The sequence below is a fragment of the Dendropsophus ebraccatus genome, chromosome 3 (assembly GCF_027789765.1).
Source record: "Dendropsophus ebraccatus isolate aDenEbr1 chromosome 3, aDenEbr1.pat, whole genome shotgun sequence".
NCBI lineage: Eukaryota > Metazoa > Chordata > Amphibia > Anura > Hylidae > Dendropsophus > Dendropsophus ebraccatus.
The window spans coordinates 134,975,935-134,999,752 of record NC_091456.1 but is presented as its reverse complement, the minus strand read 5'-3'; the positions used below and the strand labels follow the sequence as shown (position 1 = coordinate 134,999,752).

The window sequence follows — 23,818 nt, the reverse complement described above, 5'->3', positions numbered from 1 at the left end:
AAGCAGCTCTATGCACTAAAGGACTGTGAATGTGATTTATTTGCTGACATAACATGATCTTTGTGTAATGTAAGAGATTTCTGCTTCACAGTTCGTGATAGTGAGCATTTAGCTTCAACAAAAGGGAAAAAAAACTGTAGCCAACACAGGAATCTACTTCATTAAAAATAATAGAAAGATTGGAAAATCCTAATCCTTTCTTTCTCCGTGCCGGGTAGGGTTTCACTTTTTATCATCTTGTGTAATCAGATATCTTTCCTTTTCATAAAAAAGGGAAAATGAATTATATAATTTTCCTTTTGCAGCTAATGAAAAATGAGCCGTCTGGCCTCGACACATTATTTAGGTTAGCCTATTATGTTTAGTCTTTGAGATGTTTATTTAGACTATGAAAAACAACACTGGTTTAATTGAATTACTCCATATTTTGTAACATAAACTATGACCACTGAGACTTGATCATTCTGACACACAGGTCTTTAGAGTTGGCTTACCTTTTCCCAGCTGGAGCTGAAGATGCCACAGATGCTGTGACTTATATGTTTTCTTTTCTTTGCAGGTACAGAAATGGCCCAAGTCGATTAAACAACTTCCCATCTGATACTTGACAACTTGCATGTAGGATCATTTTATGTGTTCTGCCAAAAGTTCCAACTTTGTTTTTTTACGTTTTGATCTTTTTTTTTTTTTTTTTTAATAACTGGGTTGAGAAAATGAACATGGACAAGCAAGAAGGAACAAGGCTCAGGAGAAGAGCTTGTGTTAAAAAGTAATCTTCTCTTCTTCGAAAGTCTTGGAGAAGCCACTGGTCACGGTGGTGGCTTGGGAGGAAGGAGGAGTACATGGACTTGTTATGTTGCCATTCTGGAGTAGAGTTAATACTGTAGGACAGAGGTAGCCTGAAGAGGAGACAAAACGAAACAAAGGCAAAAGAGGTGCCCGTTTTCTGTCCTACTAAATTATGGAACTTTTGTGGAAGACGTTGACCTGGATATTGGGCCTTGTCATGGTTTCATCGGAATCTCACAGGGACAGCAGACTCTCCTTTAGTTCTCAAGGTAGGGTTTCGCTAATAGATGTCAATTTTTTAACAACTTTTTATATGTTTGTTAAGATACCAATCTTCCATTATACATAGTGTTGAAGTAAAAAATTAGTCACCAATATTTATTATAGTTATATTGTTGTTCATCCATTTGATATTGCCACCCATCATATTTAGTCACTCTTATTTGATGTTCTACGATTATCTGCCACAGTAAAGGTAACATTTTACCACCTTAAGTTTTGTATAATAATTAAACTTATGAAAGACATAGTATATAATAGTGTAGAACTACTTGCTTAATCCTCTTTTACGTACTACTCCCTGTTACTTTCCTTTTCCTTTGCATGCTCCCTTTATGGATTGGCCTGGTTTGCGATTACAAAGGGGAATTCCTGTCTTACCTTGAACACTATCAACTGACGGTTCCAATAAGGGTTGACAACAGCGGGACCTTCGTCAGTTTTACTGTGAAGAATGACAAACACTCTCGGAAAAGAAGGAGTACGGACCCTAAAGATCAAGAGCAGGAGGCTTCTAAATTATTTTTTAAAATTTCTGCATATGGAAAGCACTTTCACTTAAACCTGACTCTTAATACAGAACTGGTATCAAAACACTTTACTGTAGAGTACTGGGGCAAGAATGGGCCAGAGTTTAGGCACGATTTCATAGACAACTGTCACTATACGGGATATTTACAGGACCAAAATACTACAACAAAAGTGGCTCTAAGTAACTGCAATGGCTTGGTGAGTAATTCAGTATTTTTCCCCTGCTTTTTATACCTATTTGTCTTAGAATTAACTTCTTGCAATTGGTTTATATTTGAAGAAAATCTATAAACATCTGTAAATTATTGTGATGCTAAAAGAATTAAAGATGATAAGGATGTGTTATGTGAAAAAATACACATTGTACAACACTTCTGAAAATGTACTGTTTGAGATATATATATATATATATATATATATATATATATATATATATATATATATATATATATATATATTTATATATATATATATATATATATTTGTTTTTCTTGTTGCACTTGGTTCTGACCATCTTAGGGCTTCCAGTAAGATGGTCAGTCATGCTCAGTACAACTGCATGTTGCTTGTTAGTTTCTACTATGTATGGACGTAAGGGGGGTTGGGGGAAAGTATGTGCATTGTCACATAGCAAACACAGGGTCATAGTTCAGAGAGGAAAGCAGGAAAGGATTGTATCTATAGGAAAGAAGTGAATACAGTGATTTAGGTCATTTTTAGAGATGTGTGAGCCAGACGAGGTTCGGGTGCGTACAAACGTGAACTATTGGCTCCTGATTCCTGCTGCCTGCCTGGACCCATGGCTGTTTCTCAGTTTTACAGGTGGTCCTCAGGCTGTATCCACCCTCTCCATGGAGTGGGCAGACAGCGAGAATCAGAAGCCGACAGTTCAGGTTTGTACGAACCCGAACCACGGCCGGCTCACTCATCTCTACTGATGTTTGTACTCCTTTACATATTTGTATTGTATGTGGTACACATACGGTTTTTACCAACTTTACTTTGAGCTTTTATAAAGCAAATTTCTCTCTAATGTCTGCAAAGTAGCTTGCCTTTTCTTCTCTCTGCCCCTTTTAGAAACTTTAAAAACATGGCTGGGGATTATCAGCCAAGGCAGAATCTCCTCCAGAAGGAAGAGCTACCCATATGTGGATATCTGTTTTGAGGTTTATACCCTTTGTCAGTATGTTCTACCATAGGAGTTTTCATCCTGCTTTATCAAACTTCTAACTAGAAACTATGTCCAATATTTAGAAGGTACCTACCACTTTGTGCTCGTGGCAGGATCTCTGTTCAAAACTCTGGCTCTGCACTCTGTCCTAAAGCAAGTTTAGTATAGACTGCATTGTAGTGCACTTACAATGCAGCCTATGGAACTTCTGGCAGGTCTATACAACATTCGCTTAAGGAGAGTGCAGAGCCATGGGAGTTTTGAACAGGATTCATGCCGCACACATAAAGTCAGGTTACAGGTAAAACTTTATACTAAGTGACTATATTGCCTGTTCTAATGCTTCCTACAAAAATAATGGCTTTATAGCCATGTTGTTGGCTGTCAGAGCCAAGGGACTCCATTACTATAGCAGAAGACAGGAGTGAAAAAGGACACTCCTGCCTATTGTCATTGCCAAATGGAAGATCTCTAGCAACACTCCATTGGTTTGAGACAAGGAGTTGTACTTGCTGATAAAGCGGCCTTAATTACCAAAATTGTTAAGGAAAAGTTAAAAATAATCAAGTGTCACATGGGTTATTCACTTTATGTGCATGTTCATGTGAGACATAGTCCCATGCTGTTTTTGAGCTATCTTGAGGATGTCCTTAAGATAGATCACAGTAATAGATCACTGTCTATTTTGGTGGAGATGAGGTCCAGTGAAGAAGATCTTCATCCAAGAGTCTTAAGGAGTCTTATTTGCCTAAAGAGTCACTGTCATTAAAAATAACTTTTGACATCATAAGGCATGTCAAAAGTTATTTATCGCAATGGGTCTCACACCAGCTGGGATCAGGGGATATAGCTGGGAAGAGAGAGCATGGCGGCTGTACCAGCCACTCCCTTGCTGTATCTCCTGATCGGCTAATTCTGACAATGTAAGTCTATGAGGCTATATCAAGCTTGATAAAGACCACACTGGTCGAAACGTCACTAATTGACCTGGATATGCCAATAAAGCTTTGAAAGACTAACTAATTATAGAATGATTATATAATAATTAATTATATAATGGTGAGAAAAGGTCTGATTTTAGTACCGTAAAATTGTTATGACTAATTATTCACCATTTATGAAGGAGTTTGAGTCTGATAAAGAGCCAGTTCACACGTACAGACTCGCAGCGTAAATCTCGCTGCGAGTCTGTCAGGTCCTGGCAGTTCACTGTCACTACATACTCGCAGCTGTCTGAACGACCACTGCATGTATGTAATTCCGCTGGCCCCTTAACCCCTTCTGCTGCCGCCTGGCTCCTGCTCCGCTCCCGCTCTGTATACATTACCTCTCCTCACTGCACGGGGTCCCGGCGTACTGCTCTTCCGAGAGCAGGACAGCGGGACCCCGTATAGCGAGGAGAGATAATGTATACAGAGCGGGAGCCGGGCTTTAGCAGAAGGGGTTAAGGGGCTGGCAGAATTACATACATGCAGTGGTCGTTCAGACAGCTGCGAGTATGTAGTGACAGTGAACTGCCAGGACCTGACAGACTCGCTGCAAGTCTTTACGTGTGAACTGACCCAAAAAAGTTGAAGTTTTTGCGTGATTCGTCCCTCCTTCCTCTCTTCATGGAAAACACATCATACTATCACAGGAGGCGTAGCTGGATCGTGTCTCATCTCTTTCCACCCCCTCCGGCCTACATCACCATTCCTCTGTCATTTACACAGATGCATATATCTTTATTGAGACATATATGGGGAGTTTACAGCATGCTAACTTTTGCTGAATGATGGTACAGAAAAAGCAGTCAAGGAGTGAGTGCAGCAGGTGCAATAATCTGCAGTCAAATGAGATGTTTTGCAACCACTTTGGGTCGTAACTTTCCGGAGTTTTGTGGGAGGAGAGTAGGCAGGCTGGGAGGACTGTAATAAACAGCTGAGGAAAAGTTAATGCATTTTAGGGATTGTCATACTGAACAATTGCTCAACCAGGATGTACAACCACAAAATACAGAACAAAGACCCTCAAAACAAATAGATTTTAGGTGATTTCATAATCTATGCTATATGCTTCTGCAGCATGTTTTTTTTTTTTACCTGATGTTGTAGTACCCCTTTAAAGGGATTGTCTCAGGATTACCAAGTAGAGCATTTGGCTATGTCTGTGGCTCCCATAGAAAATGAATATTTTCATGAATTCCGCATGGAAAAACAATGACTTCGCCCCATGAATCTGCTGCAAAAATCTTAGTGTCAATCTTGGATTTCTGCCGGGAAACTTCTAGTAAAAATGCACTTATAGGCAAATCCTCAATGTGTGAACTTAGCTGAAAATGCAGGGCAGATTTTTTTTTTTTAAATCTTGCAGATGTATTTTTAAGTGTTTCCTGTATTTTATTGTTCTAGGTTTACATCGACTGGTTCATTTTGTAAACAAATCATTTACAATGATGAATAGGAACACTCTGCCCTTTTTCTGCTGTCAGAGCGTTACGTTCACAATAGGTATCACGTATCAAATGGTTTTAGGTTTTGAAGCAAGTGTTGCATATTGTATGAGAACATCACCACCAAAGTATACTTCCCATTATTTTGTTATGTATAGGCAAAGTCCTGGCAGTAACCTTTTAATGACATGATTTGAACAGTCCCAAACATTTAGGGGGAAAGTTATCAAGCAAAAAAGTTGTATTTGTTGGCGTAAAACGGCCAGATGCGACCTAATTTATTTGCAAATGGCAGTTTTGCAAATAAAATATTTGCATCTGGCCATTTTATGCCACCTTCGCCAGTAGGGCGAGGAGGGTGTGTGGAGGGGGCGGGACGGGGGGGGGGGGGCGCGGACTCTGGGTCCGCTGCATTTATCATTTTTCGTGAAGGAAAATGATCCTGAAACCTACACCAGCTCTGAGCTGGTGTAGGTTTCAAAATTTTCGCATGTAGAGGCTCCGTGAAATCAGGATTTATGTAGAGGCAATGCGCCTCTATATAAATCCCCTGAGCTCCGGAGCTGCGGGGACATTTTTACGCCCGGTGTAAAATACGCCAGACTTAATAAATGTCCCCCTTAGTTCTCTTCAGCATAGGAATCCATCACTATGCTGCCTTAAATGAGGGCAGAATAAACTAGTGACAGAAATGCTGAACAGATCGGTATATTACTTACTTCATTCTGTTCAGCTGTTCTCCTTATAAATAGGAGAAAGGGCTTCATGCCGCACCAATTCTTCTGCCCTCTGGCTGCTGTATGTATATATATATATATATATATATATATATATATATATATAGGATAGATAGGCAACTGCCAGTTAGAAACTGTTTGTGCTCATGAATATCGAGTAATACTGAGCACATACATGCACCTAATGGAGAGAACTAGTGTGTGTTATGTGGAGTCCTTGACATACAGGAGGATATCTCTGAATCAGCTGCACAGAACAGTGTAGGAAATACATCATTCTGTTCAGTTTCTTTATCATCAGTTTTTGCTACCATTAGATACACTCTTTTTAAAGGGGTTGTCCAGGATTTTTCATTAACGTAACATTGCATTGACCTCTGTGGGTGCTGCATATTCTACATACACTTCTATTTTTTATTTAGAGCGCTTATTGTGTTCTCAGGCTGAGTCACATAACCACTCTGCCTGTGTTTTCTTTACTTCCTGTGATGTTACATTTCCTTCCTGTTTCCTGTTCCTGCCAGTGAGAGAACAGTGAGTCATCAGGTGGGTGGGGTCATGCATCCACATTTCTTTAGCCACACCCCTGTAGGAGGAGCTAACATCTGAGCCCTGTAGAAATAGCAGCAGTAGGGTAAATTCACACGGGCGGATCCGCTGGGAGTCTCGCACAAGAAATCCGTAGCTAATCCGCAATACACGTATTAATAATAATAAGAATATGTGTATTGCGGATTAGCTGCGGATTTCTTGTGCGAGACTCCCGGCGGATCCGCCCGTGTGAATTTACCCGTAAGGAAAACATGACATGGAGGAGAGAAAGAGCTGATAGCCATGTTGGGGGGGCACAAAGGTAATTCATGTTGTAGGGGGCACAGAGGTTATTCGTGTTGTGGGGGGCACAGAGGTTAGCCATGTTGTGTGGGGCTCTGAGATTAGCCATGTTGTGGGGGACACAGAGGTTAGCCATGTTGTGGGGGACACAGAGGTTAGCCACTTTGTGGGGGTACTGTATTGTTAATATAGTACTGTACAGATCTACAGTGTTTGGGCAGGGCTGCTATTGTCTGTAATATGGAGAGGAGACACAACACCTCACCTCATGTCAGTCACCATTCTATTTCTTGCTGAGGTAACAAAATCCATGCTCATTGCATCCCCACCCACCTGTAGGATGGCTACTGTAGTGCCAAAGCTAATGCTTTTGCTGTCCAGGCATGATATAGTTTTGCAAAAGCTGGAGGGCCTGCATTTTGAGACCCCTGTTGTAGGCAGATCAAATAATTCTGCTAATGGTGGGCTGTGTGGGCATGTCGTAACCACTACTCCCAACACTTCCTCACAGCTTGGTCAGAACAATTTGGATGATGGGCAATGTGATGAAACATCTTATTGCTTTCAGTCTGATGATGCTTCTCTTCTTAAAGAGGACCTGTCACCCCCCGTGCCGGGTGACAATATCCCGACCCCCCGCTGGAGCACCCTATACTCACCTGATCCCGCCGGGTCCCGCTTCTGGAGGTGGTCGGGTGACTGAGATATAAGCGCCCGAAGCCCGGCGCGTGTGCTCCTCAGATGAGTCCAACGCTCATAGAGAATGACAGGCAAGTCCGATGCTCCGTCATTCTCTATGAGTGTTGGACTCATCTGAGCGGGATCAGGTGAGTATAGGGTGCTCCAGTGGGGGGTCGGGACGGGGGGTGACAGGTCGGCACGGGGGGTGACAGGTTCCCTTTAATGTCTGTCAAATGGGCAAATGGATCCGCAAAAATACAGGATGTGTAAATTGTGGCATAGATATTAATAAGTTACAAAGCACTCCGTATCTGCGGATTCGCAAATACTGAGGCCTTATTCACACGTCCGCATAAGTTCTAACAGTAACTGACACCTATCAGTTATCATCTGGCCAAAGCAGAAGCAGAATGAGACAGTGATGGGTGGGCATCAGGCAGTTGGCTCTGCGGTACAGTGCATGCTGAGATCAGTGCAAACTGGGATTGTTTTGTAAATGTTAAACTGGTGCTAAGAGCAGCAAAGACAAGTGGGAAAGGTGTCAACCGATCAGTTAGTGCACCTATATTCTTTTTGTGCATTGTATTATTTATTTATTGTTTTATGAGATTGCTGGGGTTCCCCTTTAAAGAATATCTGTCACCGTGGAGACTTCCACAGCTAACGCTGGAAGTTTGGGTTGCCATGAAAGCGTCCTGCACGTCAGCGAGTTCTTAGCACCAGCCATATTCTATTAAATAGGGAATGTGCACAGAACTTGATGGAAAGTGAGATCCAAAAATTGGTGTTTGAACATAGCCTAAGATGTTGGCCATTTATATAAATTGCTAACCATGTGATGCACAGGATGACTACTGGCAGTGCAGGGGTTCACACATAGATTTGCTATGGATTTTCCGTTTTGTATTCTTTTGTTTCCCTCAGTTAAAGGGGCTGTCCAGGGTTTGAGAAACATGGGCAGCACTATACTTGTCCACAGATTGGATATAGTTTCGTAGTTCAGCACTCCCAACCCAAGGGCAGGTCTAGCACTTTGGAAGAAGACGCTATATTTTCTTATCTCAGGCAATCTGTTCAGGAAAATTCTCTGGTTTTTAGACATATTGGATTGGTCTTTGCCTAACAGTAAAGCATTTAGATCTCCTCTACTGAACTGCATGGTGAACAGTGAAGTAACTTTACCATATGAAGGTATGATATGGTGTGACAGCGTGTAGTGTTTGAATGGGGAGTGCTACAGTACTTTTTATTTGCCGGGGTTGAGGTGCTAGTCACACAAGCTGTCCTTTCATGTATAGGTTGCTAGCAGTTGAGCTGTAGATTTACTTAAATTTGCTAGAGCAGGGAAAGTACCGCATTACATGACATCACTTTAAATGTTAAGGACTCACTTAGATAATTGCAGCGCTTTGAACTTGAAATGGATTGTAGAAGGGAATACTCTAGTGCAAAATAAACACTCATTACAAAGTAAATAACACCGATTTAACATGTTATTTTTTTAATCTTTCCCTCAAGCTAGGATTTTCCTATTTGTAGATTCGTGGTTGAGAATCTATTACTTGTATCTGAAGTCCACATTTCCGTTTCTTGTCGGTTTGTCCACCTACAGATGACTTTGATTTACAGGGATATGTTGTGAATTTTGTACTCTGGTTTCTCCTTTTTTGTGTATTTATGGAATGAATATTTAAAGTGCTTTTTAAAAGGTATAAAACAGATGTCTACTTGATGATGTAAATGAATGTGGGTTATAATGGGCTTAGTAGGAGCCTTTGGGATACAAATGTCTTGAAGGCCGCTCTCCCTAAAGGACTTTCACAGATTAGTATGTATGTACTGTCGTGATTCTAAGGTCCCATGTACAGAGCCATATTATGGCTCAGTTTTGTCTGGAGCTATAAAAAATAATAAAATAGATCTTAACTGATCCATTATGTAAAAATAGTATTTGAAAAATAGAAGCGTTTCTGAAACTGTACAGTTTGAGCAATATAGACATACTAATCCCCAATGTTTTCATAACTTTTGGGTACTTTTGGGTACAGAGTGGCTTTAAAGCAAGGGGGATTGAGGGAAAATGGGTGCATCATTGCATGGCAGCAGTAGGATCACAGTTCAGAGAGAACAGGTAGGGATTAGATTCATCAGGGGAGAAAAACAGCATAGTGATATGTTATGTTACTAAAAACAGCACATTTCTACTCTTTCACATATTTGTATGTGGTACACATCTGACTTTGCTTCATGCTAGAACCCCTTTAAGAGTCACGAACCCGAACCCTCGGTAATGATTCCCGCTGTCTGCCCACTCCGTGGAGCGGGCGGATCCAGCGGGAGGACCGCCTGGAAAACTGGGATACAGCCATAGCCATAGGCTGTATCCCAGTTTTCCAGGCGTTACTCCCGCTGGATCTGGCTGCTGCACGGAGCGGGCAGACAGCGGGAATCTGCTGCCGAGCGTTCGGGTTCATACGAACCCGAACCTCGGCAGGTTCGGACCATCCCTAGTGGGCAGCATCTCCTTGACAGTTCTTTTGGAGCTCAGTCACTGCATTGACTTCACCTAAGGTAACCTTTTATAGGAGGAGCTGAGCCTAAGGCTGTCTTCACACATAGGGCGACATGTATCATCTGGCGTCTGGATGATTTTCGGCGGAAAGTGCCGATTTGCGTATTTCTTTTATTTGCAAATGGCCGATTTGCGAATAAAATATTCGCATATCGGCACTTCACGCCGAGTATGCCGGGGGGGGCGGGGAGGGGGTGTGGAGGGGGCCCTACAGGGGGCGCGGACTCAGAGTCCGTGCGATTTTATCATTTTTTCGGCGCAATGATACGCCGAAAACCTACTCCACCTTTCAGGTGGCGTAGGTTTTCGGCTGTGCGCACCGACGCGCACAGGATTTATGTAGAGGCGGTCCGCCTCTACATAAATCTCCGTAGCGCCGGAGATGCGGGAACATTTATAAGTCCGGCGTTTTTTACATAAATGTCCCCCATAGTATTTTTGTCTATATATCAGTCACCACATCTATCACTGGTCTATAACACTACAGACCTATTACCCCTAAGTCACAGGGTTTGCCTAGAAATAAAAAAAGGTTTGCTTTTTACTAGAAAGATTGCCAGGTCTGTCCATAGGCCAAGATTTTGGAGGTTCTCAATTAGTTGATATAACTGTATCAAACAAAAAATTGTCAAAGAGTCTATGATTTCCTGCAATGTTTGGAAGCTTTATAGACCGTAATGAATTCATTTGCATAAAAATTATATCACAGCGATGGAGCGACCGATTGAAAATTATATCTACTGATTCAGGGTATGAAACCCTATTGGCTGCTGCCTTTACTTTAGTCAGCAAAAAGCTGCAGACGGGTTCACTTTAATATAGAATCTGTCTCCTGCAAGAAGACAGAGATTTCAGGGAGAAAAGAACACAGCTAAGTGCTTCTTCTGGCTTGTTGTAGTACTCAGTGGGGATCTGAACACCCTGAACTATTGACATAGTGACATTGACACCTAGTGACATTGACACGTTAAAAGAAATCTGTTAGGTGATACCGATCTTGCTGAGTGCGACTTAACATAGGGACTAGAGATGAGTGCAAATTTTAGCGTGCTGAAGTCCAATCGTTCTGCATTTAAATAGCGGTGGCTGAAGAAGTTGGATTCAGCCCTAAAGTTGCATAGAAAACATGGATATGGCCATAGGCTGTATCCATGTTTTCCAGTACTTCCTGGGGTTGCATCCAACTTCTTCAGCCACCGGTAATCAAATGTTTGACAGACCAGTCGCGCACTTCTCCAGTATGGACAGATATGCTGTTTTTAACAGTCTGACCCTTATGTCAGTGCTGTAGAGTTAAAGAATCTTTCCCCAGAATCAGGCAGCGTGTGGCAAAAAAGAGTCCCCCCCCTCCCATCTGCTGATGATTGACAGACTTCTCCCTATCCCTCCAGCATAACCTGGTAGGTTGCCGGTAACATTTTCATTCTCCCTCTCAGTCTGTCTTCCTTCAGTCTCTGGATAAGATTTGAGGTTTGTTTCTTTTCTGTAATAGATCTTGTGTATTGAAACAAGTCACACCTCCAAATTTTCAGACCTTTAAAGTTGTCCGTATTGTAATGGGAGATGTCTTGCTCTTGGCCATTCTTACCCAATAAGTAGATGGTTGTAGTCTACCTGTAATAATAAAGCTGGTACTGCTATCCATATGTAGACCTATTAGTGGCTGATATTTCCTAGAGCGCTCAGCCAGGTATCTATACTGCTAAGCCGTTGGAGGAGCACAGCTTGTAGAGTGATTGACTGGCTGTAACCCCACAGCTCATTCTCTGTATACCGCTTGTTCTAGAACAGGATATTTGGCTTAGAAGCTCAGTGTGCATTGAATAAAGAAATAAAGTCCTCAGAAGCCATTTATAGGTTCCCCAGGCTGATGAGGTTAACATGGCATACTGTGTGCCATAATCCTCTCAGACAGCGGCACCTTTTGGAGTAAGCTGCATGCTATTCCTGGGACTGGAACTCATGCTAAAATTGTCATGTGTTGAAAGTATACTACAGTTTACTTAATGAATGGGGCTCTGCATTAAAATTGCTTAGTGGTGCGTTTCTAATCCTATTTAGCACGTATTTCTGCTTCCATCTCTCTTACATGGATGACTCCACCTCTATAGATTTCTCTCCTTTTTCAGATTAAATGTTTTGGTTACCATTATAATTCTTTATTGTTGACATTTGGTTGATAAATGGGGTTAATAAATCCCAAAGCTAAGTAGTGGTTTGGAAATGATAAAATCCTAGGTTTATTGTATTCAACTGTGAATAAGTTAAATGTATGTTCATTCCAACTATCAAATCTTTTTTTTTTTTTTTTAAATGCAGCTTCATATACGCAAAGCAGTCAAACCTGTGCTATACACATATGGAAGCTCTGCTTAGGACCTACACTATGGTCTCCTAGTTTTCTGCTTGACTTTCCTTAGAAAGTGTATGGATGCTGTAAAAGTCTATGACACTCACACTCCGTCTGTACTCCATGCGCCTGGCTTTTCAAAAAAGCAGTAAGGGCCCTGTTACACATGCCGACTACAGCCCGATCCTTTTAGCGATCATCGTTAGCAATGTCCATGCAGCCCTTGCCCAAACACCTGATACCTTACCTCTCCCGCTCCCGGTCTTCTTTCCTGTGCTCTGCTGGGACCAGGAAGCTGCGGAGAACAAAAAACAAGACTGGGAGCGGGGAGAGATAAGGTATCAGGTGTTTGGGCACTCATCAGCTGCAGGCAGCACATGAATATAACAAGTAGTGATGTGCGGTCGGTGCCCAATGATTTTAGGTCCAAACCTAAAGCAATGATCAGCTGATGATCGTTGTTTCTATAACACAGAGCAATAATAGGCTGAATCGTCCCAATTTGGCTGAATATCGCTCTGTGAAATAGGGCCCTAAGGGACACATCGCTTAGGCAAGTGCTTCTGTCCCTTCAGTGGTCTGGGTCTAAGGACCTTGAATACATTTTCTTTAATTCTTGGTTTGTACATATGGTGGAGTAAAAACATTTTCTCCATAGGTTTGTGTTAGGGATGGTCCGAACCGAGTTCGGACGGGGTTCGTACGAACCCGAATCATCCGCAATGATTACCGCTGTCTGCCCGCTCCGTGCAGCGGGCGGATCCAGCGGGAGGAATGCCTGGAAAACTGGGATACAGCCATAGCTATAGGCTGTATCCCAGTTTTCCAGGCGGTCCTCCGGCTGTTTTCGCCCGCTGCACGGAGCGGGCAGACAGCGGAATTCCGATGCCGAGCGTTCGGGTTCAGCCGAACCCGAACCTTGGCGGGTTCGGACCATCCCTAGTTTGTGTTAAAAATTCTGTTTAGCTTCACTTCAGCCTCTTTGTTCTGACCTACAGTGCTTTGTCCCATTCTGGGGAGGCGCACTCTGTCAACTGTGTTTCCAGCCTTTATTAATTTAGCCTATTTATGACCAGAGAAAAACTGACTCTTTATCCTAAACCTGCTTTAGGTATTGTTTAGGACAGAAAATATGAGGGCTGGAGACAAAGCTGCTTCTCTGACAGAATGTGACACAGCTGAAAAACACATAGGAGAACATAGAAACTCTTTGCAGTTGTTGGGAGTTGGGAGATGTGACCCCAGTGCTGTAAGGCAATAGTGCCAAAGAGAGATGAGCAAAGTTGCCGAAAGTTTAGGTTTGAATGAACCCGAACGATTGGTATTTGAATCAAATGTTGATTGTTTAGGTTCATGCAAACCCGAATTATCAGCAAGTTCACTTAACTCTATTGCTAACCACTGTGCCACTGGCAGTCCTAGTTTGGGGTGACCTCTGAAAGTGTCGTAAACAAGGCTTTATGCCAAAACCTAATTTAAACTGTGGTGGCGCTGCAGAATAATCCTCCATAGATTATATCACCATTATCAGTTAATAACGATTGAGTCAATCAAATAAAAAAGATTGTCCAATATGCTGTCATATAGCTGTATTCTCATGAAGACTATATAAGAAGTTCAGCTTAACCAGTCTGTAATGTATCTATTGGTTTTTCTGTGTTCCCTTTATGTGACTGTATAAGGGTAGATTCACATAAGGCAGATTATGTTATAGAAATCTGCTCTATTCGTTTGAATAGAACGTGATTTTCAGTTGTAATTTTTTTTTTCTTTTGCTAAATCCGCCACCTGTGAATCCACCCTAAAAATGATGTCTGTAACAAATTAATGACATTTTGACTAATATGTTGAGTTTTATCTGTCACTGAAGTTACTTGGTACAGCGGTACATACCATGAAATAGGAAAAGTAGTTTCACGGCCAGCATTAAAAACAGCAATTTAATAATAATGTTGTAGTTTACAAAGCAGCATGCCCATTTTTAGGTGGGTAGGTGTAAAGCTGGTTGCTGCTAATGTAACAAAATAGAGTATGATCTCAAAGGCATTGTCCGGGCCTAGAAAAATAAAAAAGCAGTGATACTGACCTGCCCTGATTCCCCCCACATATCCTTGCTAATGATGCTCAGTTCTTACTTCCTGTTTTCATGCACAGGAAACACCTGCTCAGTCAATCAATGGCCGTAGCTGGCCCACATTGGGGTCTGAGTGTTTCCTGTCAAAAGCAAAAAGTGCTGCTCAACCAAGACTGTTTATCACTGGGAAGAACATGGCAGGGGAATCAGGGCAGGTTAGTATCTCTTCTTTTTTCATATTCATGCAAGCCCAAGCCCGTATTCCACAGTTCTATGGTACGAGACAACCCATTGAACATAATTGATCAATGTGATCATTGAAGCGCTCATCTTGTTTTCCAGTTATTGATTCCTAGAATTTTGACAAAATTGCTCGTTCTTGTATGTAATCTACAAGTGCACATTTGTCAGGCAGCTCAGGATGAGGCCATCCGCTCTGCGCTAGGATGAAATGTGATTCTTTGGCAATATCTGTGTAATGATGGGGGATGAAAAGCTAATGTGAGAGCAGACTGTTTGCTCCACACACAGCAGGGTGATTAATGCAATTGTTCTGCAATGTAGAAAAATGTAGAAATATCCACATTTACGTTACATTTCCCAGACGTCATCAGCCTTAATGCAAATAGCACAAGTCTCTCCAGTTTGTCTAAATCCCTTCCCTATTCTTTTCCATCCAAGCATGGCGTAATCGCTACTGAAGATGAAGAGTATTTTATTGAGCCTTTAGACAACATAACTGAAAACTCCAATCACTTTAACTCGGAAAGGGGCCACCCTCATGTTATTTACAGAAAGTCCGCCATCCATCAGCGACACTCAAGCAGCCAGGGACACTGCGGCGTGAAAGGTAAGATACATGTAAAGAAAACATTATTTTTACATTGACTGTCATAAGGTCTAGGGTGATATTAGAAAACTTTCTTTTTCTAAATTTCTTTCAAATCAACTGATACCAGTAAGTGCCAAAGATTTGTAATTTACTTCTATTACAAATCAACACTTACAGTACCTATCAGCTGCTGTATGTCCTGCAGGAAGTGGTGTATTCTTTCCAGTGTAGACAGCAGGAGAGGTTTTCTATGGGGATTTGCTACTGCTCTGGACAGTTCCTGACATGGACAGAGGTGGCAGCAGAGAGCACTATGTCAGACTATAAAGAATACACCACCTCCTGCAGGACATACAACAGCTGTTAAATACTGGAAGATTTAAGATTTTTTAATAGTAGTAAATAACAAATTTCTGGCACCAGTGGATTTCAAAGATTTTTCATTCTGAACTACCCCTTTTTGGTTGTGTATTCTCTTCTGAGAAGCCTGTTCTGTCCTGCATTACACAGACAACCCTTTGATTTTGAATTGACACTGTGTAATTTTTAATTTCACCTGTGGTGGCGCTGCAGGGAAACAAAACACTCCCACATGTTGTGATCTTCAAGCGACCCTTTTAAAAGGTAGACATTGTCTGAAGTAAAAATATGCAGTAGCCCACAAAGATAAAAATTAATTAGAGAGTGAACAGGCCGATTTTGTCATTAAAGGGAACCTGTCACCCCCCCGTGCTGGGGTGACAGGTTCCCGACCCCCCGCTACAGCCCCCTATACTCACATGATCCCGCCGGGTCCCGCTTCTGGATCCGGTCGGGTCACGGAGATCTCAGCCGCTGCAGCCCGGCGCGCGCTGAGAGATGAGTCCAACGCTCATAGGGAATGACGGAGAGCTGGACTCTCCTTCATTCTCTATGAGTGTTGGACTCATCTCTCAGCGTGTACGCCGGGCTGCAGCGGCTAATATCTCCGTGACCCGACCGGATCCAGAAGTGGGACCTGGCGGGATCAGGTGAGTATAGGGGGCTGTAGGCGGGCGTCGGAAGCCCGTCACCCCGGCACGTGGTGTTCCCTTTAAGGCCAATAATAAGACCAATAATCGGTCAATGAGTGAACAAATGCTTCTGACTTTCAAAGAATAAAATTTGTTTGTGTAATGCAGATGTGTAGCAAAACAAATGAGTGTGATACTCAATGCTTATAATAGGCTCTTAAAAATGAGTGCTGATCTATGAGGTTGGCGCTTGTATACAGAGTGCTTCAGGCCATGCTATAGTTTTTTTTTTTTTTTTACATATGTGCTGTTGTTTTTTGTTGGCCTTGTATTTTTTTTAACCAAAATAGTGCAGTTTGCAGTGCTGTTTTTGTAAAATACACTAGGACCCTCACCGAAAACTTTACAAACCACTATAAAGCCTATATAATCCACCAGTACCCTTCACAGCAACTTTCATAACTGCATTATTGAAAAAAGCAATGTCACAGAGTCTAATAGACAATCTGTAGTGATGTGGCCTTTTTATTCTGTTATTAGAATGTTGTGTGTGGCTCTAGAGGCCATTTTCCACCTAAGGCCATTGTTGGATGCCTCCAAACATCGGGAGTCAAATGCCAAGTGTTCGGGTTTAAACGAACCCGAACATTCAGTAAGTTCACTCATCACTATCCATGAATAAAAAGTCACCCTGCTGTCTGCTGTCAAGCGTATAGCTTCTAAATACAGAGTACATCATTACATTATGGGGTCTTTGTTTACCTGGACCACCTTGGGAATACTGTAGCCAGTCACTGGCCTCAGTGGTCATAATACGTACTTACCTGCATCCCTGCTGAGGCCAGTGATTTACACCTGCAAAATCAAAAAAGACTGGTGGGGGTCATTGGAGTATTAACGCTGGAGCAGTGGGGGAATTAAACAACAGAATACGTTTATTTGTCATTATAGAACATTTTCTGCCTAAATTTTTATTTATTTTTTGTCTTGGACAACTTAAAAATGTAGCAAACTGGTTGGATTCCATGAAAATTCACACTGCAAAGACTTGTAAATATAGCTTTGTTATATTGCCAATTTAGTTATTTAAGAGGTTTTGTTATTATGAGATCAACCATATATTTGTAGCAGAGCAATAATATGTTACATCTTAAACAGTTGCTTTATTTCCTAGAAGATCTCACAGGGACTCACAAGCCTTGGTGGTTAAATCATACGTTGTCCACCCCTACAACGCCTTCGGATAATGACACAGAAAATGGTCCTCGCCGGCAAAGGAGATCGGTCAGCATAGAACGATTTGTGGAAACACTAGTAGTGGCCGACAAAATGATGGTTGGGTACCACGGACGTAAGGACATTGAACACTACATACTGAGCGTAATGAATATTGTAAGTTTGACCCCTTTATCTATATACTTGTCCGAATATGTTCTGTAAAATCATATTACTTGCCATTACTTCCATGCTGGTCAAACTACCAGTCTTCAGGGGGATCCCCATTGGCTTCTCCTTGCCCCAACCTTTTGATTGGTAGAGCTCTCCTTGTTTGGGTATAGGGAGCAATCTGTCAATCAAAGCTGGTGGGGTGAAGAGAAGCTCCCGCAAAGGCAGTAAGTGATGACAGGTTCTCTTTAAAGGAAATGTGTTATTTGAAGATTATGTTCACTGAAATATGTTCTTTTTTTCTAGTCTGTTTCTATTCTATTTTCTGAATGTCATTTTTTTAAATTTCACATATTTGTAAGTACATTATTATGGTGATGACTGTCCTACCTGAGCTGCTTTTAGCAACATGTGTAGTTCACAGTGTTGAAGGGAGACAGTGATCAGCAACTCCACAAAACAAAAGAGAGTCCAACAGCACCTTGAAGGTAAAGTTCCAATGTTGCCTACAAAATAAGTGCAGATGCACGCTGGAGAACCCATTATCCTCAGTGTGGGCTATGCAAACCTAATATAGAAAAGAACTCCTGCAGCATCCATGTAGAAGCAATTGTGATTTATTTCACATGCCGGGGTACAGGGGTGCACCCCTGTGTCCTCCCTCACTTCAGTAAGCCGGGTTAGAATTTCTAACCCAGCCTATTGAAGAGACCGAGGACAAGTGATCCCGACACGAAGGGTTGGGGCCACCCCACTAGACACCAGGGAACGGCTGCATCAAGTAATCGGATGCAGCTGTCAACTTTGACAGCTGCATCCGATTACTTTATTAGTGGGCATGGCGATCGGACCGTGCCCGCTAATAGCCGCGGTCCCGGGCTACGAGCAGCACCCGGGACTGCGGTGGTTCAGAGCGCGGCCGCCGCACGGCCCCGCTCTGAACACATGGAGGCAACCCTGGATGTACGGGTACGTCCAGGGTCGCCTAAGGGTTAACATAAAAATTAAGGTTTCTTAAAATCTTTAACCAGCACTTAAAGGGTTGATCAGTTTATTTTCTTCATGTTTTACGATTAGAGGTGAGCGCAACTAGAGCATTCAGCATTGGAATGAGCATTTTAAGAAATTGAATGCAGTCCTAGGGAGTCCTGGAAAACATGGATACAGCCCATGGCTTAAGTTGTGCTCATCTCTATTTATGACCCCTTCCTTGAGTTTTCAGTTCACGGACCCTCACTAATGTGTTTTGATATAATGCTAGGCAGGGCCGTATTTGCCGCTAGGCACCCGTGGTCCGGTGCCTAGGGCGGCACCCTGTAGGGGGCGGCACCTTCAGAGGAAGGGAAAAAAAGGAATATAAAAAAAAAAAAATCCCCCATGATCGTCAGTGGAAGTGGGCGGGGCCATGATCGAGGGGGCGGAGTCCCTGCTGTCAGCTCCTTGCTTGAGTGATGGAGCTGGCAGCGCAGCTACTCCACTACTGCTCCACTACTCAAGCAAGGAGCTGTGAGAGCTGCCCCCTGCTGTCCTGGATGAGAATATAGAGCGCCCCCTCCTGCCTGGCCTGAAGGAGACCACCACCATCTGGCATCACTTGGGTAAGGAAAATGGGGGTGGTGGTCGTGGGTGTAAGGGGGTGGGTCCAAAGATGTTGGGCGGTGCCTCATGGGGCTAAGGGCATCCACTAGGCCATAAGCAGAATCTGGGTGGGATCTTTATACAGCATCCCCTATCCCCTGCACCATGGCCTAGTAAGCAGTATGGTGAGAGGGAGGGGATTCTGTACACCCCCCCCCCCTCACCCATGTACTGTTCAGGGCCTCTGTATAGGCACCAGGCCCTGAACAGTACATAGGTGATGGGGGCAGCATGGGGTATACAGGATCCCCTACCTCTTCTCTGTATACTCAGGTCACAAAACTAGCAGAATTGTCCGCCGCGGAATGACGCCAACCTCCCTAACATAATGGGAGTCTATGGGAGGCTTGGGCTGCTGCTCTCACAGCGTCTCTCACATGTTCATTCTTCAGCGTGCAGAGGGAAGCAGCCCGAGCCTCCCATAGACTCCCATTATGTCAGGGAGGCTGGCGGCATTCTGCGGCAGACAATTCTGCTAGTTTTGCTACATGTGAACGTAGCCTTACAGCATCTTGTAGTCAGTATGATGGAGGTCGCCCAGCTTTCCCAGCATCTTTTAGTCAGTATAATGGAGGTTACACAGCTTTCCTTGCATCGTATGCTCAGTATAATGGAGGTCACCCAGTTTTCCAGCATCTTGTAGTCAGTATGATGGAGGTCACCCAGCTTTCCTAGCATCTTATACTCAGTATGATGTGGTTACCCAGCTTTCCAGCATCTTGTGGTCAGTATAATGGAGGTCACCCAGCTTTCCAGCATCTTGTAGTCAGTATAATGGAGGTCACCCAGCTTTCCCAGCATCTTGTATAGTAGTCAGTATAATGGAGGTGACCCAGCTTTCCAGCATCTTGTATAGTAGTCAGTATGATGGAGGTCACCCAGCTTTCCCAGCATCTTGTAGTCAGTATTATAGAGGTCCCCCAGCTTTCCTTGCATCTTATACTCAGTATGATAAAGATCACTCAGCTTTCCCAATATCTTATAGTGAGTATGATGGAGGTCACCCAGCTTTCCCAGGGGTATTGGCACCTTAGTTTAAGCAGAGGCTGGGGAACTGAAGGGTAGGCACAGTTGGGAACCTGGGATACCACTCTCTATACTGGGGTAATATACTGAGGACACTAATAATGGTGTATGTAATGCTCCCTCCGTATTGCTACCCCCCCCCCCAAAAAAAAATGGAGGTCACCCAGCTTTCCCAGCATCTTGTACAGTAGTCAGTATAATGGAGGTGACCCAGCTTTCCAGCATCTTGTATAGTAGTCAGTATGATGGAGGTCACCCAGCTTTCCCAGCATCTTGTAGTCAGTATGATGGAGGTAACCCAGCTTTCCCAGCCTCTTGCAGCCAGTATTATGGAGGTCCCCCAGCTTTCCTTGCATCTTATACTCAGAATGATGGCGACCACTCAGCTTTCCCAATAACTTATACTCAGTATGATGGGGGTCACCCAGCTTTCCCAGGGGTATTGGCACCTCAGTTCAAGCAGAGGCTGGGGAGCTGAAGAGCAGGCACAGTAGGGAACCTGGGATACCACTCTATATACTGGGGACACTAATACTGGTCTATGTAATGCTCCCTCCATATTGCCCCCCCCCCAAAGAAAAAAAAAACACCCTCAATGCTTCTTTTTTTGGGGGGGCGGGGGCAGCACTCAAAGGTGCCTAGGGCAGCATGTACTCTAAATATAGGCCTGATGCTATGTAGAATTTGCCTTTATAGATGCTGTGCCACTAACAACCCCTTTGGATCCTATAAGAAATCTTATTAGGAAACATTTTATAATGTAAATGAAAGACATCTGATAGGCCATCAGAATTGGCCCAGCCTCCTGCTCGCTTAGCTGTCAGCCAGTGTCCCTGATTGCAGATCAGTCCTCTGTAGGCACTTTATATCTGAAAGAAACATATAGTTGAATCTCTGACCCCAAATGTGTTGGAGCTGTGGTCTAGGTGTAACTCACCTGTGTAGAGACCTGCTAGCAGTTCATCCTTTGGTTCAAATCCCCTGATGAAAATAAAACATAGGTCTTTTTTTTTTCTTCTTTTTTTTTCTTCTCATTATTGTATAATTTTTAAGGCTTTAAAGCAGGGATTTGAACCAAAGAATGACTTACTGGATGGTCTCTAGACAGGTGAGTTACCCCTAGACCACAGCTCCAACACATTTGGGGTCAGAGTTTCAATTATATCTTAGTGTTTGTTTCTGACATAACCTGCCTACAGAGGACTGATTTGCAATCAGAGACACTGGCTGACAGCTGAGTGATCAGGAGTACGGGCTGCATTGATTATTCATGAAGAGGAGGGAGGAGTGGTGAGATGTGGTATAAACAACAATTTGACACTTCATTACAGTAGGATTGTGCATAATCCACTGCACAGACAATTTAACAAAAGGTACCATGCTTACTAGGGGGCTGACCGCTACAGCACACTGCACCTCAGGTAGGGCCCAGGAGCTGACAGATTCCCTTGAAGGAAAACTAAATAAAAACGCTATCCACATGCCTACTGTGTTTAGTAACTGTTGTGCAATTATGGTGGAATTATGTTTTTAAGTGATGGAGAAAAAATTTGGAAAGTTTCCAGTTAAGTAGCTGACATTATATTTTAACTACACTTTGTGGCTTGTAACGTCTTGTGTCTGCCAGATCTAATGAGCAAAAGCTCATTCTGCGCTGTACACTGACTCCACTGTTTTGTCTTACAAGTGTTGCTTTCCTTTTATCATCCTGAATCCTTTATTTATTGTGCTGGTTTTGTGGTTTGAGGATGTCATCAACTTATTTATAATGTTCACAAGCTGCCTATTCTTGGAAGACGTCTTCTACCTCGTGTAGGTGTACTTGGTGGGAGATGCACCTAGTGATAGAAAGGAAGTCAAGTGATAGAGGAAATGGGTTCTTTGTGGTTTTTTAGATGTCTCCATTGTGTTTGAGGATAAACATAGTTGTTTTGAGTATTTGTCATTATAATGTGTCTCATTTACTGTAGTGTGATTTTTTTATTATTATTATTTTTTATTCTGTTCTGGTTTTATTTACAATGCCATGCCTAGGTATTCTTAAGTCCCACATAACTTCTCTTTATACCTTGAAATAATAAATATAACATACACTAAAAATACAACATCAATGAACCCTGGCCTCAACCCCATGAGGTCCCCGACCACTCCTATAAAGATCCGACAGAGGTGGTCGTTGAAGCCTCAAAGACACAGTGGTCACACCTTTGCTTACCACACATGGGCTGCCCCCAGATGATTTGCACAGGCTTTATGATTACCTACAACACCGCCTTCTTTTACCTTCCCCCTAATACCCAGATATTCCGCACCCCTATTCCTTACACAAAACTAACAATAACCCCCCCCTAACTGATTCTAGTATTTTGTATGCCCCTCTCCCCAGCCATGCTGGCCTTACCCAAGCTCTGCCCCACTATAGCCATTACATCCCTGAGGAAGTCCTAGGAGCAGGACGGAAAGCGTGTGACATTCTTTGGTCACACTTCATACAGGTATTTTGCCTGCCTTTTTCTCCCCCCCCCCCAATTGCATCTAGCTTCATTGTATTTATATCCATATATATTTGCACATGGATTCAGGGAAGTATTTGGATCTACAATTGCACCTCACCCTATTGTTTTAGCGGCCAGACTAAAAAGTGTACGATTTCTGGATTATTTTAAAATATAGATAGTAAAATGGAGATTTGGAAAACCCATCATCAAAAATTCCTTTTATACCCACAGGATACCTTTTAGGTCCAACCACTGGGATCTCCATCAGTCATGAGAACAGAGGTATAATTTTCCCCAGAACAAATCACACTGTGCAGGTATGGGGCTCAGCAATGCTTGGAAGCCCCATAAAGAATGAATACAAAACAAAATAAGAGATCAAGGCGCTTTCTAGTGTAGTATCAAAGCACAGGTTAGTAGAGGCTACAAAAGGTGAACAGCAATATGCCCACCTGGGCGAGTTGTGCTAAGCATAGGCACAACTCTATTGTAGGCTTAGAGAAGCTCACCGCTGCCAGCTCTAGGTGTCTCGAGGTAAAACCAGGAGATGCAGGATAATGTAGAGGTTTCCCAGCAGTAGCCGTCTGGGACAGGAAGACCTTGGATGAGTCCGGCGCAGGTGACATGCACAGTGGTAGCAAATGCCGCTTAGTATATAACCATAGGCGGTATATTACAGTGAATATTTATTAATTAATAAATCTTCACTGTAATATACCGCCTATGGTTATATACTAAGCTGCATTTGCTACCACTGTGCATGTCACCTGCGCTGGACTCATCCAAGGTCTTCCTGTCCGAGACGGCTACTGCTGGGAAACCTCTACATTATAAAGAATGAATGGAGCACAGGTCACACATGTGCAGGGCACTTTATTCACTCCAGGGAAAGTTTTTCTTTCCGTTATGGGGATCAGTATAGGTCCCCGAGGTCGAAACCCCACCAGCTATGCTATGGATAGAGGATACTATTTGGAGATAGGAATACCCCTTTATT

General features: G+C 42.9%; 1 protein-coding gene across 2 annotated transcripts in view; it reads left to right on the top strand.

Annotated features, from left to right (window-relative positions):
* Positions 1-708: 708 nt before the first annotated feature.
* ADAMTS6 (ADAM metallopeptidase with thrombospondin type 1 motif 6) overlaps positions 709-23,818 on the top strand; it is a 204,936-nt gene continuing 181,826 nt past the window's right edge. Inside the window, exons 1-4 of one of the 2 annotated variants that reach the window (XM_069962724.1) lie at positions 709-1,058; positions 1,433-1,797; positions 15,131-15,299; positions 17,451-17,665. In XM_069962724.1, coding sequence (XP_069818825.1) covers positions 962-1,058; positions 1,433-1,797; positions 15,131-15,299; positions 17,451-17,665 — 846 coding nt within the window. In that variant the 5' untranslated portion in view covers positions 709-961. Of the gene's footprint in view, positions 1,059-1,432; positions 1,798-15,130; positions 15,300-17,447; positions 17,666-23,818 lie in introns of both variants that reach the window. The other variant, XM_069962722.1, reaches the window with a different exon arrangement.